The sequence below is a fragment of the Pyrus communis genome, chromosome 16 (genome assembly GCF_041283825.1).
Source record: "Pyrus communis isolate YQ-2024b chromosome 16, ASM4128382v1, whole genome shotgun sequence".
Taxonomy (NCBI): domain Eukaryota; kingdom Viridiplantae; phylum Streptophyta; class Magnoliopsida; order Rosales; family Rosaceae; genus Pyrus; species Pyrus communis.
In genome coordinates, this window is record NC_142580.1 from 10,591,115 (window position 1) to 10,604,357 (window position 13,243).

At 37.9% G+C, this 13,243-nt stretch overlaps 1 protein-coding gene across 9 annotated transcripts; it reads left to right on the forward strand.

Moving 5' to 3' along the window:
• The first annotated feature begins 838 nt into the window (after window positions 1–838).
• On the forward strand, window positions 839–10,778 carry LOC148689953 (cullin-1-like). 9 transcript variants are annotated; one of them, XM_088687686.1, is made up of 26 exons: window positions 839–1,108; window positions 1,227–1,603; window positions 1,699–1,798; window positions 2,117–2,302; window positions 2,575–2,622; window positions 2,700–2,897; window positions 3,025–3,087; window positions 3,695–3,730; window positions 3,803–3,889; window positions 3,974–4,042; window positions 4,120–4,323; window positions 4,418–4,495; window positions 4,641–4,730; window positions 5,364–5,426; window positions 7,434–7,514; window positions 7,641–7,703; window positions 8,316–8,351; window positions 8,423–8,509; window positions 8,594–8,743; window positions 8,856–8,911; window positions 9,039–9,159; window positions 9,290–9,451; window positions 9,556–9,699; window positions 9,837–10,055; window positions 10,151–10,318; window positions 10,434–10,778. In XM_088687686.1, the coding sequence occupies exons 2-26, from the start codon at window positions 1,479–1,481 to the stop codon at window positions 10,533–10,535; spliced, it is 2,736 nt and encodes a 911-aa protein (XP_088543812.1). In that variant the 5' UTR covers window positions 839–1,108; window positions 1,227–1,478; the 3' UTR covers window positions 10,536–10,778. The 9 variants fall into 9 exon arrangements, with proteins under 9 accessions (XP_088543812.1, XP_088543810.1, XP_088543809.1 ...); XM_088687684.1 differs by having other exon boundaries at window positions 843–1,108; window positions 3,974–4,018; XM_088687683.1 differs by having other exon boundaries at window positions 843–1,108; window positions 2,575–2,598.
• The last annotated feature ends 2,465 nt before the right edge of the window (window positions 10,779–13,243 follow it).

A 13,243-nucleotide genomic window follows, 5' to 3' on the forward strand; every position in this document is an offset into this window, starting at 1 on the left:
TTAAAAAGATCGTATGAATGCATCCCCAAATCACAAATTTGCAGTCCCCAAATCTCAAATTTGCAAACAACCCTAAAAAACCAAAGAGAAAACAATACAGAGATCGAAGAAATCCCTCAATCAAAATTCAAAATGGAGAAAAATTGAAACCAAATACAAAGAAATCAAGCAGTAATTGAAATTACATGAAATTCAAAACAGAAATCCTAATTTTAATTCTAAATCCCCAAATTGAAAGTTCAAAACCCTAATTCACAATTTCAGAATCCAAATCAAGGGACAATATTTTTGTGACAGAGGGAGGAGGAGAAGAGTAGAGAGTGCAGAGACGATTCGAGAGATATGAGAGAGTGTTGAGTGTTGACAGAGCGGAGGAGGAAAAGAGAGAGTGCAGAGAGATTCAAGAGGTCTGTGTGAGATAGAAAGCGTGCATACCTGATTTGAGCGATTAGAGAGAGAGTGAGCTTTTTACGGTTGAGATTTAATCAACCGAATCCAATGCTTATTTATGCTAATAAATATGTATTATGTATCGGTTCGGAAGTATCGAACATCTTGACAACCAGGTCCCAATTCCCATACAAAAATATTCAGGTTTTTTTCGGTTTGGGTTACCAAACTTTTTGAGATTTTTTATTTCGGTTGAGGGTTTGTGAAATTTTCAGTCGGGTTCGGGTAATTCAAGATTTTTATTCAGCCCTACCCAAAAATGATAAAATAAAATAAAAACCCCCGCCACCCTATACGGAAAAAATAACCGAAATTACTGGATTCTTTTTTTTTTTTTTTTTTTTTTCCAGCAAAATAAATAAATAAATACTGAAATGAATTGATAGTAGGACACGCAGAAATCGAAAAGTGCTTTTTTTCCAGCAAAATAAATAAACAAATGCTGAAATGAAATGATTGCGGATTTCGGATAAGATTGCCTTAACCACAAACTCCTTTTTTTTTCACCGGTCTCCCTCTCTCTCTCTCTCTCCCTCTTAAAGCTCAGCTGGACTTCGTCGTCTTCGTCTGCTATCCTCCTCCTCCTCCAGCCCCCACTCTCTCTTGCGCGCGCGCTATCTCTTTCCTCCTATTAGAGTTTCTCCGCTTCCCAGCTCAGGTGAATTTCGCTACTTACTTTCACACATCGCGATTCTTGATCTCTGTTCTGATCACCGATTGGTTTTACACCAGTTTCTTTAACTTATTACTGTCTCTTATGAACTGGTGCTTTTCAGCATTGATTGGGGCTGTAATCTTGGTAATTTTTCGCATTTGGTGTTCGATTTCGGAAAGTTGAATCTTGAGGTTTGATTGATTGTTGTGAAATCGTGGGGAATTTCACTGTTTGGGGAATCGCGTATTCAATTCGCTGTCTAACAGAGCATTTAGGGTTTATGATTCTTTGGCTTTGAATTTGATTGAACTAGTTGATTTAGGGTTTCTGATGAGTCTTTGGTTTTTGCATTTGCGAATTACACGCTGGCTGGATGAACGACCGGAGGGTCATCAATTTCAAACAAGGATGGGAGATCATGCAGAAGGGGATCACAAAGGTGAAGAACGAGTTGCCCGAGCCGCAGATCAGCTCTGAGGACCACATGTTGCTCTACACGTATTTCTTTCTAACTTTTAATCTTTATGATTGTCATTGGCTGTTGTTGAGTTTTGTTGCTGATTGTGTTTTGTTGTTCTTAATTTTATTTGCAGAACCATATTCGATATGTGCACTCAAAAGCCACCACATAACTATTCACAGCAGCTCTATGACAAGTACAGGAAATCTTTTAAAGAGTACATTACTTCGACGGTGAGGAAGCATTTAGCTATTATTTATTTTTTTCATTTTCCTAGTCCCAGTTCTTACTGTGATTGTTTACAATGTCACAAACTGTTTTTTTTATTAAGCTAAAGTTAGAATCTTAATGCTCTGCACTATCTAACATCGCCTATAGACCTATTAGAACTCAATGCACATTGATATGATATTCATCGTGGCATGTGTAGTCAGGGATAATTCAACGCTTCCCAATCCCCAAGTGTTGTTTGAGGTGTTTTTTTTTTTTTTTTTTTTTGGCTTACGAATGCTCTTTCTGTTGTTGAGTTTAATTTTATATGCTTATGTCAGGTTTTTCCATCTTTGAGAGAGAAGAATGATGAGTTCATGTTGAGAGAGCTTGTGAAAAGGTGGACCAACCATAAAATTATGGTCAGGTGTCTCTCTGGTTTCTTTCATTATCTTGATCGCTACTTTATAGCTGGGAGATCACTTCCACCCTTAAATGAAGTTGGACTTACGTGCTTCCGAGATCTCGTAAGTTGTGCTGGAACCCTTATGTGCCATCTTAAATCACGTTGTTTGATGAATTCTTTTGATTGCCTATTGAACCATAGCCCAAACTGACTTCCATACCATTTTTATATATTTTTTTATTATATACAATTGCTTCTCCTCCCTCATCCGAACCGATTTCATGGTAGAATTTGTATGAAAATGCCTTCCATCACAATCCCTTCACATCTTCAGCTGATTTTTGTGAGCAACAGATTGTAATATGGTGGGCAATATATCATTGTGATTTTCAGGTCTACCAAAAATTGAAACCAAAAGTAAGAGATGCTGTAATATCTCTGGTACGTTTCCGTTTTACCTGAACCACATGTTCTCGTATTTAAGTTGAAATAAATTTACTTGACGTTTTACGAAACAGATTGATCAAGAACGTGAAGGAGAGCAGATTGATCGAGCTCTGTTGAAGAATGTTCTGGATATATTTGTTGAGATTAGAATGGGGCAAATGGATCACTATGAAAATGACTTTGAAGCAGACATGCTTAAACGCACCGCTGCCTATTATTCAGACATGCTTAAACGCACCGCTGTCTATTATTCTCAAATATTCGAGCAGGTTAGCAGTCTTCCTTTATTTTTTCTGGGTTAAAGGTGATCTGGTATGTAGCATATTAGCGTATATATCTTTCCATTTCTGTTTTTTTTTTCATGCTTTTAATATTTCATGGTGTTCCGTGATGCAGCATGATACTGCTGAAGGAACAGCCTTAGTCAAACAGGCAGAAGATGCAGCAAGCAACAAGAAGGTATATGCCTTGACCGTCTTCTCTATTATTTTATACATTCATGGCTGCTGAGAAGGTTTTCTACTGAATACTGTGTACTGGTCAGACTTTGTTTGAAATTCTAAATTAGAGACTCCCATAGTCCCATGGGGGAAAATAATATAGCCATAGAAAGTAGATTCAAATGAAAACCAAACTCTTGACACCGCCGCCCGGGGGGGGGGGGGGGGGCGGGGAAGGAGGAAATAATGTAGCCTCTTGACCAAAATTTTAGATCTTTACAATCTTCATTAAATTTTTTTATTATTTATTGTAATTTTAAAATTTTCCTATCCACAAGGATTGGAAGCTCCATTGCACCATTAATAGATTCATTAAATCTGCAAAGAGGGGATGATAGGATATGTTATATACTGTAAAGAAGAAAGGATTGCTCATATTTTTCCAAAGAGCGTCCTATTTGTTGACTTTTCTTGTTTCCCATATCTAACTAGACAGCTTCTTTATGATGTCAGTTTTGATTTATCAGTAGTCTAGTGATCACTTCGTTTGATTCAGATTGTTTGTTCATGTAATGGTATTCGACAAGTAATTATATGTGAATGCTGACTTTTTTGCTCCCCCACAGGCAGAGAAAAAGGATGTGGTTGGTTTGCAGGAACAGGTAATTTCATGAACATTGCACATGTGGAACTTTTGATTTGCTTGAGTGACAACTAATATGACTGCTTTTCAGGTTTTTGTTAGAAAAGTGATTGAGCTGCATGAGAAGTACATAGAATGCATCAAGGAAGATTTAGAAAGCCATACTCTTGTCCACAAGGTTTGTATTTTAACGCGGCTTTAAGATTCTTATTGTTGCCACCAATTATTTCTGCATAACTGATAGTTTTTTGTGCATCTGTAGGCCCTAAAATTGGATTTTCAGTTCTGCCAAGAATTGAAAGCAAAAGTAAGAGATGCTGTATTATCTCTGGTACGTTTCCGTTTTACCTGAACCGCATGTTCTCGTATTTAAGTTGAAATAAATTTACTTGACATTTTACGAAACAGATTGATCAAGAACGTGAAGGAGAGCAGATTGATCAAGCTCTGTTGAAGAAAGGTCTGGATATATTTGTTGAGATTGGAATGGGGCAAATGGATCAGTATGAAAATGACTTTGAAGCAGACATGCTTAAACACACCGCTGCCTATTATTCTCGAAAAGCTTCCAATTGGATCTTAGAAGATTCTTGTCCGGATTATATGCTAAAAGTAAACTCCATTATGCTTGTCTTTGTTGTTATAACTGTATATTATACACTTATGACACAATTTCAATGAGCTTAATTTTTGTGTGAAATTCCAGGCAGAGGAATGTTTAAAACAGGAGAAAGATAGAGTTTCTCACTACTTGCACTCTAGTAGTGAGCCAAAGCTGCTTGAGGTTTGTATTTGATTATTTCTATGACTTTACCTTGTATGCATATATATATTCCTATGGAATGTAAGTCTAGGTAAGTTAAGTCGGGATGCAAATATCTGTAGAATTTGAAATCTTACTGTTAATGTTATTATTTTTTTAATTGTAGAAAGTTCAACATGAGCTGTTGTCTGTTTATGCAACACAATTACTTGAGAAAGAGCACTCGGGGTGCCATGCATTGCTTCGAGATGACAAGGTACCTTCGGAGAATGTTAAAATCTACATTTTTGTCCATTGGATAGATGAAACGCACGAGGGAGTAAATGCGAAGCTTAACCTTTGGTGGAAGTGCTCTAAGGGTGCGTTTGTTGCACCGGACTATCTGGACCAGACTAGCTTCATGGACTATGCTGGATTGGTTTAGATTGGACTATGCTGGACCAACTCAGTGAAGTGTTTGGTGCAATAACAAACTAAAAAGGAGGATAAGAAAAATAATTATTATTTTAAGTAAAGAGTAGTGCATCTATCTATAGAACCCATTTAGAAACAAAGCCAATTCATACAAATAAGAAAGCACACAAACATTTTTTCATAATTTTTCAACTTACGTAAAATCGTCGTCCTCAAGTTCCTTGGACTTCAACTTTTCCTTCACTCTCAACTTCCTTGGACTTCAACTTTTCCTTCACTCTCAACTTTTCCTTCACTCTCAACTTCAACTTTTACGTAAAATCGTCGTTCTCAAATATTCAAGCAGGTTAGCAGTCTTCCTTTATTTTTTCTGGGTTAAAGGTGATCTGGTATGTAGCATATTAGCGTATATATCTTTCCATTTCTGTTTTTTTTTTTTCATGCTTTTAATATTTCATGGTGTTCCGTGATGCAGCATGTTACTGCTGAAGGAACAGCCTTAGTCAAACAGGCAGAAGATGCAGCAAGCAACAAGAAGGTATATGCCTTGACCGTCTTCTCTATTATTTTATACATTCATGGCTGCTGAGAAGGTTTTCTACTGAATACTGTCTACTGGTCAGACTTTGTTTGAAATTCTAAATTAGAGACTCCCATAGTCCCATGGGGGAAAATAATATAGCCATAGAAAGTAGATTCAAATGAAAACCAAACTCTTGACACCGCCGCCCGGGGGGGGGGGGGGTGGGAAAGGAGGAAATAATGTAGCCTCTTGACCCAAATTTTAGGATAAGAAAAATAATTATTATTTTAAGTAAAGAGTAGTGCATCTATCTATAGAACCCATTTAGAAACAAAGCCAATTCATACAAATAAGAAAGCACACAAACATTTTTTCATAATTTTTCAACTTACGTAAAATCGTCGTCCTCAAGTTCCTTGGACTTCAACTTTTCCTTCACTCTCAACTTCCTTGGACTTCCAACTTTTCTTTCACTCTCAACTAAAGTGGCAATACACTATATTAAAAGTTGGATGTATAATCCCTTGTACCTGAAGAAGTAGGATCTAACTCAAATCACAACTCCCCAATTCAACAAATTCTAGAACTTCCAAATCACAAAACATAGAATTCCCAAATCATGAAACACAGATCTCCCAAATCACTCAAAAATTAAAATTCATAACTCAAAATTAAAACCCAGAATCCTCCATTTCAAAAAACCCAAAATCAATCCAAAAACCCAGAACCAATCTAAAACCCCCCAGAATCCTTCACTTAAAAAAAAAAAACTCAAAATCCAATAAAAAAACTCAAAATCATCCATTTCAAAATGTCCAAAATCCAATTCAAAAAACCTAAAATCCTCCATGCCAATCGATCGAATTGGCCAACTCTGCAAATCCAACAAACCATTAATTAGAGGCAAAAATTGAGACGACGATCGAGTTAGAGAGAGAGATTATGCGGACAAAGAATCGGAGATGACAAAGACTCTGCGGGAGTGGTCGGAGATGAAGTGGATGCGGCGGGAGTGGTTGGAGATGACAAGTTGTCTTTGTTGTAGATGATGCAATCAGCATGACTGGGATGCTAGAGAGAGAGAGAGGAGGTCTTAGCTCGACTACGATGCGAGAGAGAGAGGAGGTCTTAGCAGTCCCATGGTGTTCGGGCTCTAGCTAAGACAGTTTAGCAAAGGCGTTAGTGTAGGCAAGTGAAACTTAGTCTCATTAACATTAGTCCGTGCGTATAACAAACATGGGATTACGCTAAAATTTAGTCCAGTCTAATCCAGTGAACCTTAACGAAGGTAAACAAATGCACCCCAAAATTCTTCGCCTAAGTAGATTTGAGACAGAGTACGTGGGAAGGGGGTCCAAGTGAGATATCTTGGATTTATCTTGCAAAAGAACAGAGAATTGGATGGAGCTGTCAACCATAGAATACAAGCTGGATGGATGAAACGGAAGAATGCATTGTGTGTGTTATGCAAGCGTCGTATGCCACTAAAACTCAAGGGGAAATTTTATAAGATGACAATAAAGCCAAAAATGTTTTATGGCATGGAATGTTGGGTGGTCAAGCATCTAACACGTGCAAAAAATGAGTGTAGCGGAAATGAGAATGTTTCGTTTGATGTGTGGGCACACTAGAAAGGACATGATTAAGAACGAGGATATCCGAGGTAAAGTAGGAGTGGCCGCAATGGAAGATAAAATGAGAAAAAATCGGTTAAGGTAGTTTGGGCGTTTGAAACGAAGACCCACAGATGCATTGGTTAGAAAATACGATTATGGGACAGAGGTTGAGGGTGTAAGGGGTAGAGGAAGACCTAGAAAGACTTGGAAAAAGACTTTAAGAAAAGATATGGAGTACTTGGAGCTAACATAAGACTTGACGCAAAACTGAGCGTATTGGTGTTTTAGGATTCATACAGCCGACCCTGTATGGGATAAGGCTGTGTTGTTGTTGTATTGAAGGAATTCTGAAGGAAAAAAACTAGACGAATGTTGTATCTTATCATTTTTCTTTTCTCTGTTTAAGGTGGATGATCTGTCTAGAATGTTCAGGCTATTTTCTAAGATACCTCGAGGCTTGGATCCTGTTTCTCAAATATTCAAGCAGGTTAGCAGTCTTCCTTTATTTTTTCTGGGTTAAAGGTGATCTGGTATGTAGCATATTAGCGTATATATCTTTCCATTTCTGTTTTTTTTTCATGCTTTTAATATTTCATGGTGTTCCGTGATGCAGCATGTTACTGCTGAAGGAACAGCCTTAGTCAAACTGGCAGAAGATGCAGCAAGCAACAAGAAGGTATATGCCTTGACCATCTTCTCTATTATTTTATACATTCATGGCTGCTGAGAAGGTTTTCTACTGAATACTGTCTACTGGTCAGACTTTGTATGAAATTCTAAATTAGAGACTCCCATAGTCCCATGGGGGAAAATAATATAGCCATAGAAAGTAGATTCAAATGAAAACCAAACTCTTGACACCGCCGCCCCCGGGGGGGGGGGGGAAGGAGGAAATAATATAGCCTCTTGACCAAAATTTTAGATCTTTACAATCTTCATTAAATTTTTTTTTTTTTTTACTTCTATTATTTATTGTAATTTTAAAATTTCCTATCCACAAGGATTGGAAGCTCCATTGCACCATTAATAGATTCATTAAATCTGCATAGAGGGGATGATAGGATATGTTATATAGTGTAAAGAGAAAGGATTGCTCATATTTTTCCAAAGAGTGTCCTATTTGTTGACTTTTCTTGTTTCCCATATCTAACTAGACAGCTTCTTTATGATGTCAGTTTTGATTTATCAGTAGTCCAGTGATCACTTCGTTTGATTCAGATTGTTTGTTCATGTAATGGTATTCGACAAGTAATTATATGTGAATGCTGACTTTTTTGTTCCCCCACAGGCAGAGAAAAAGGATGTGGTTGGTTTGCAGGAACAGGTAATTTCATGAAATTGCACATGTGGAACTTTTGATTTGCTTGAGTGACAACTAATATGACTGCTTTTCAGGTTTTTGTTAGAAAAGTGATTGAGCTGCATGATAAGTACATAGCATACGTCAATGAATGTTTCCAAAACCATACTCTTTTCCACAAGGTTTGTATTTTAACGGGGCTTTAAGATTCTTATTGTTGCCACCAATTATTTCTGCATAACTGATAGTTTTTTGTGCATCTGTAGGCCCTAAAAGAGGCTTTTGAGATCTTTTGCAACAAGGGTGTTGCTGGAAGCTCTAGTGCAGAACTACTTGCCACTTGTTGTGATAACATTCTTAAGAAAGGTGGGAGTGAAAAGTTAAGTGATGAAGCCATTGAGGAGACACTTGAGAAGGTCTGAACTCTTGATGTACCATTCCATTCCATTTGTTTACCTTCCATGGACATATTACATTTTTCTTACTCTGGTAGAAAAATTCAGTAAATAAAGGCCATTCAAACCGCAGGTGGTAAAGTTGCTGGCTTATATTAGTGACAAGGACCTGTTTGCTGAGTTCTATAGGTATCACTTTTATTGCTCAAACTGTTTGCTTTCAATCTAATGTGTTGTAGGGAAAGGTTATAGATGATTATATATAGTTTAAAACTAGAAGGCATTAGATTAACTATACGTATTTAATTTCTGGCAGGAAAAAGCTTGCTCGACGTCTTCTTTTTGACAAGAGTGCTAATGATGACCATGAGAGATGTATTTTGACAAAACTGAAGCAACAATGTGGTGGTCAGTTTACCTCAAAGATGGAGGGAATGGTCAGTTGTTCTAAAAAATCCTTCAAGAAATGTTTCTTTTTAATGTTCTCTACTTGCATGCATGAATTTCTGGGTTACTGCTGGAGATACGAGTACGAAAGAAAAACTGGTTTCATTTTTTTTTCTGCAGGTTACTGATTTAAAATTGGCCAAGGACAACCAAGTTGGCTTTGAGGAGTATCTGAAAAATAATCCGCAGGCAAATCCTGGGATTGATTTGACAGTTACTGTGTTGACCACTGGCTTCTGGCCAAGCTACAAGTCTTTTGACCTCAACCTACCCCCAGAAATGGTATACAGATTCTGCTGAGAAAATCTCGTTTCAAAATTTACTATCTGCTGGGTTAAGAATCTTGGGGAAGTTTCTGACTTCTTTATGTTTCACTCTTGCTTTAGGTTAAGTGTGTAGAACTTTTCAGGGAATTCTATCAAACAAAGACAAAACACAGAAAACTTACATGGATGTACTCACTGGGTACTTGTAATATCATTGGGAAATTTGAACCAAAAACCATAGAGCTTATTGTGACGACTTATCAGGTGATGTATTTAATATATATTAATTGAACTTTCCTAATATGTGATCTACTGTTCATATTTTTGGTCTAGCTTGTGAGATGCTGATCTATTGGAGATTTATTTATTTCTAAGACTGATTTTTCTTTATCTTACTTCAGGCTTTAGCCCTGCTGTTATTCAATACCTCAGATAGACTGAGTTACTCGGAGATTATGACTCGGTTAAACTTGACTGATGATGATGTTGTCAGACTACTCCATTCCTTGTCATGTGCCAAATATAAGATCCTTAATAAGGAACCAAACACAAAAACTGTCTCCCCTACTGATTACTTTGAGTTCAACGCTAAGTTTACTGACAAAATGACGAGGATCAAGGTACTTGGATCTTTACGTTTTATCTTGTCTTTTTGTCTTCTAATTTTGTGTTCATGTGAGTGATCAGTTAACTTATCATTGTGATCATCATGCAGATTCCACTCCCACCGGTAAACGAGAAGAAGAAAGTAATTGAAGATGTTGACAAGGACAGACGGTATGCCATCGATGCATCAATTGTGCGTATTATGAAGAGCCGTAAAGTTTTGGGTCATCAGCAGTTGGTTATGGAGTGTGTAGAGCAGTTAGGTCGCATGTTCAAGGTTAGTGTAGTGCTTTTTTTTAATTATCCTTCTCATTTTATACTATTTTAACCCCTTTTCCTTGGTTCTGAAAGAGTGGTGTTTGTTTTCCTCCCTCCATTGTCTCTTCTTTCAGCCCGACTTCAAAGCAATAAAAAAGAGGATCGAAGATCTAATCACAAGAGACTACTTAGAGCGGGACAAAGACAACCCTAATTTGTTTAGGTACTTGGCATGATGTGGTATTAGCACAAGAAGTTGGGTCAAGCGGTGGACGAAGTGGCACAATCACTTTCTCAGTATATAATAAACGTTTATTGAACGACGGGGTTGCTAAAACTAAAATTTGATTGCATAAAATTTGTCAAGAAAGTCATGAATGTCAAGCTTTTACATCTGTTTTTTTCTTTCGCTTCTGCATGATTCCTCCCTTTTGTTAACATTTTTCAGATGATATGATATTTACAAAGATACTTGAACATATGTTTCGTCAGAAAAATTAATTAAAGAATTTGAATTATAGAAATTTTAGTTCTTCGATCAAAAGAGCAGATGACTCAAGAGACTCGCCAAGGTAATTTTCCACGAAAATAAATGCATCCACAACAATGAAACTGGTCACTATGTGGTATTAAAAACTCATCATAAATACATATTGTCATCACATCCATATTAGTCGAGCTGAGTGGAGACATTAACATTATTGATCCAACTATGAAGAGTTTACCATATTATTTGGTGAAAATATTGACAGAGAATTCTGAATCCTTTGTGAATTACCCTTAATATTGAAAGTTGTTTTATGTTCTTACACAAAACCATGTCTCGCTTTTTGATAAAGTTAATTAGTTGAACAAATTCCATCACCAAATCACTTGCCTTTTTTTAGTGAAATTAATGTTCCAAGTTGCATAGACCGAGATTATATTTAATTTTGTTTTACGAAAATTCTATTATACTTTGATGTATCTGATACACCAAAAATTTAGTGGTTGTATCTCATTTCATCCTTTATAAAAAATTTAACAGCTAAAAAATCCTGATATATAAAATACATACTAAAGGGTTCTCATTTTAACTCAGCTCTCATGTATTGGAGCTTCATCACTTTGTACTCTTAGTTGTTGTTAGCACTCACGTGTCATTTCAGCTTATTACTGAGTCACCAAGAAACTCATCATAACTTGCTCAGTGCTGCTTGCTTCACGCCAATTATGTGAATAACAAAATATAACAGACATATTTGCATGATTTCAATGGTTCCCACCACTCAGAAAAAAAAGCTTGCTCTCTCTCTCTCTCTCTCTCTCTCTCTCTCTCTCCATTTCCTTCAACAGGAACAACGATGATTTTATCCATCGTCTTGTTCGATTATAAAGAATCATTGTGGTTGGTATTGGGTTTGGATTCCTGCATATGATTGCATAATTTTGCAGGCTATTCTTTCTGTATTAAGAATCTTAGAGAGAGAGAGAGAGCGAGAGACAGTAAAAACTGATATTTTTCTGTTAATTTGATATATGTTCTCATTTACTTATGCTGAATGTGGAACAAAAAATAATCCCAAAAATTCTAGAGGCGACACATGGATTTTTGCTCTAGAAAGACAAGATTGCCCTCGATAAATGGGCAAGCTCCTCAGATACTCCCACGCGCAACTCACACCCCTGAAGGTCTCAGCAGCTGAATATGACTGCTCACAACTCAACTGCCCTTGACAAGGAAAAGTCAAAGAATTAAAGATAATGATTAATTACTCAAATCATATCTTTAATACATTCCCAATTGACGAATGACTCCAATCAAGTAATCCTAATTTAAATCAATTAGGGATAATTACTCAATTATCTCAAGATATTATTTCCTATTTAATATCTTGAAAATATTTCTCTATAAACATTGGCCAATAGGATGCCGCCATGTGTAGGGTAAAACCCTAACACTATGGTTGGCCCTCTCCTCTATATATACCCCATATTCTACCAAATTTCAGGAGATTTTTGTTAGGCATCAGAGATCCATTGGCCTAACCACCCCCCCCCCCCCCCGCCAAAACCTCGTGGGCGTGTGAGGCTTAGGTCCTTGATCAAAGGTGTTAATTATTTTGCAAGTGCATTTTCATCAAGACTGAAGACGGCGGAAATTTGCATCAACAAATTGGTGCTTTCATTAAGAGCTGATTCAAATACTCTAAGAAGCCTATTACATTTGTTTCTTGAATTTTATGTTACGTTGAATTTCTCACATGTCGTATCAATTAATTTTTCCTAGAAAAGTTTCTTGATCAATCCCTGGAGAAAGGATACAATGGTAGGAAATTTAGAAACCACGACGAACGAAACCTCGTATGTACAAGGATTTAGACCAGAGAGTGGAGACGGAGATATAGCCCCACGACGAAGATCTTCAAGGCTCAACGCGACGGCAGAAGGAGCCCTACCGCCGTGAAGCCGCATCACCACATCGCTGTAGACCCAACAGCGACGACAAGGCCACCATGCCACGGCCTAAGCCCCACACCGCTGCCCTTGCAGCACACAGACTATCAAAATCCTGGGCAGGAGGCCCAGTTCTATCCACTAACCCACGGGCATGAGGCCCAGGTCCACGGAGCCGCGAGTCGAGCCCAGGAAGCCCAAGCCATAGCAGCTAGCAGCCCAAGCAGAGACGGCCTAAGCCGAGCCGAGCCCTACTTGCGACATATGTAGCCCAAGCCTAATGCGAGGAGCATGCGCCGGCCCAGAACGCAGTGCAGGCCCAAGGCCAGCCACCACACACGCAAGCCCAATGCGCTCACATTCACAGCCCAACCACCCAGCTGGGTTAGCCCACCCCACGACCTGCTCCGACGACTCGGCCCGCGACCCAATCTAATCTGAGGCCACCTCCGGTGATCCAGATTCCGACCACCGGTCATACGATCAACTCAGGGTTATTTTCACCCCA

Bases quoted from the DNA above. Each gene is read 5' to 3' on its own strand.
- LOC148689953 (XM_088687686.1), top strand. From the start codon at position 1,479: ATGAACGACCGGAGGGTCATCAATTTCAAACAAGGATGGGAGATCATG. The intron at 3,731-3,802 runs GTAATTTCATGA...ACTGCTTTTCAG, and splicing joins TGGTTGGTTTGCAGGAACAG to GTTTTTGTTAGAAAAGTGAT. The intron at 10,319-10,433 runs GTTAGTGTAGTG...CTCTTCTTTCAG, and splicing joins AGTTAGGTCGCATGTTCAAG to CCCGACTTCAAAGCAATAAA.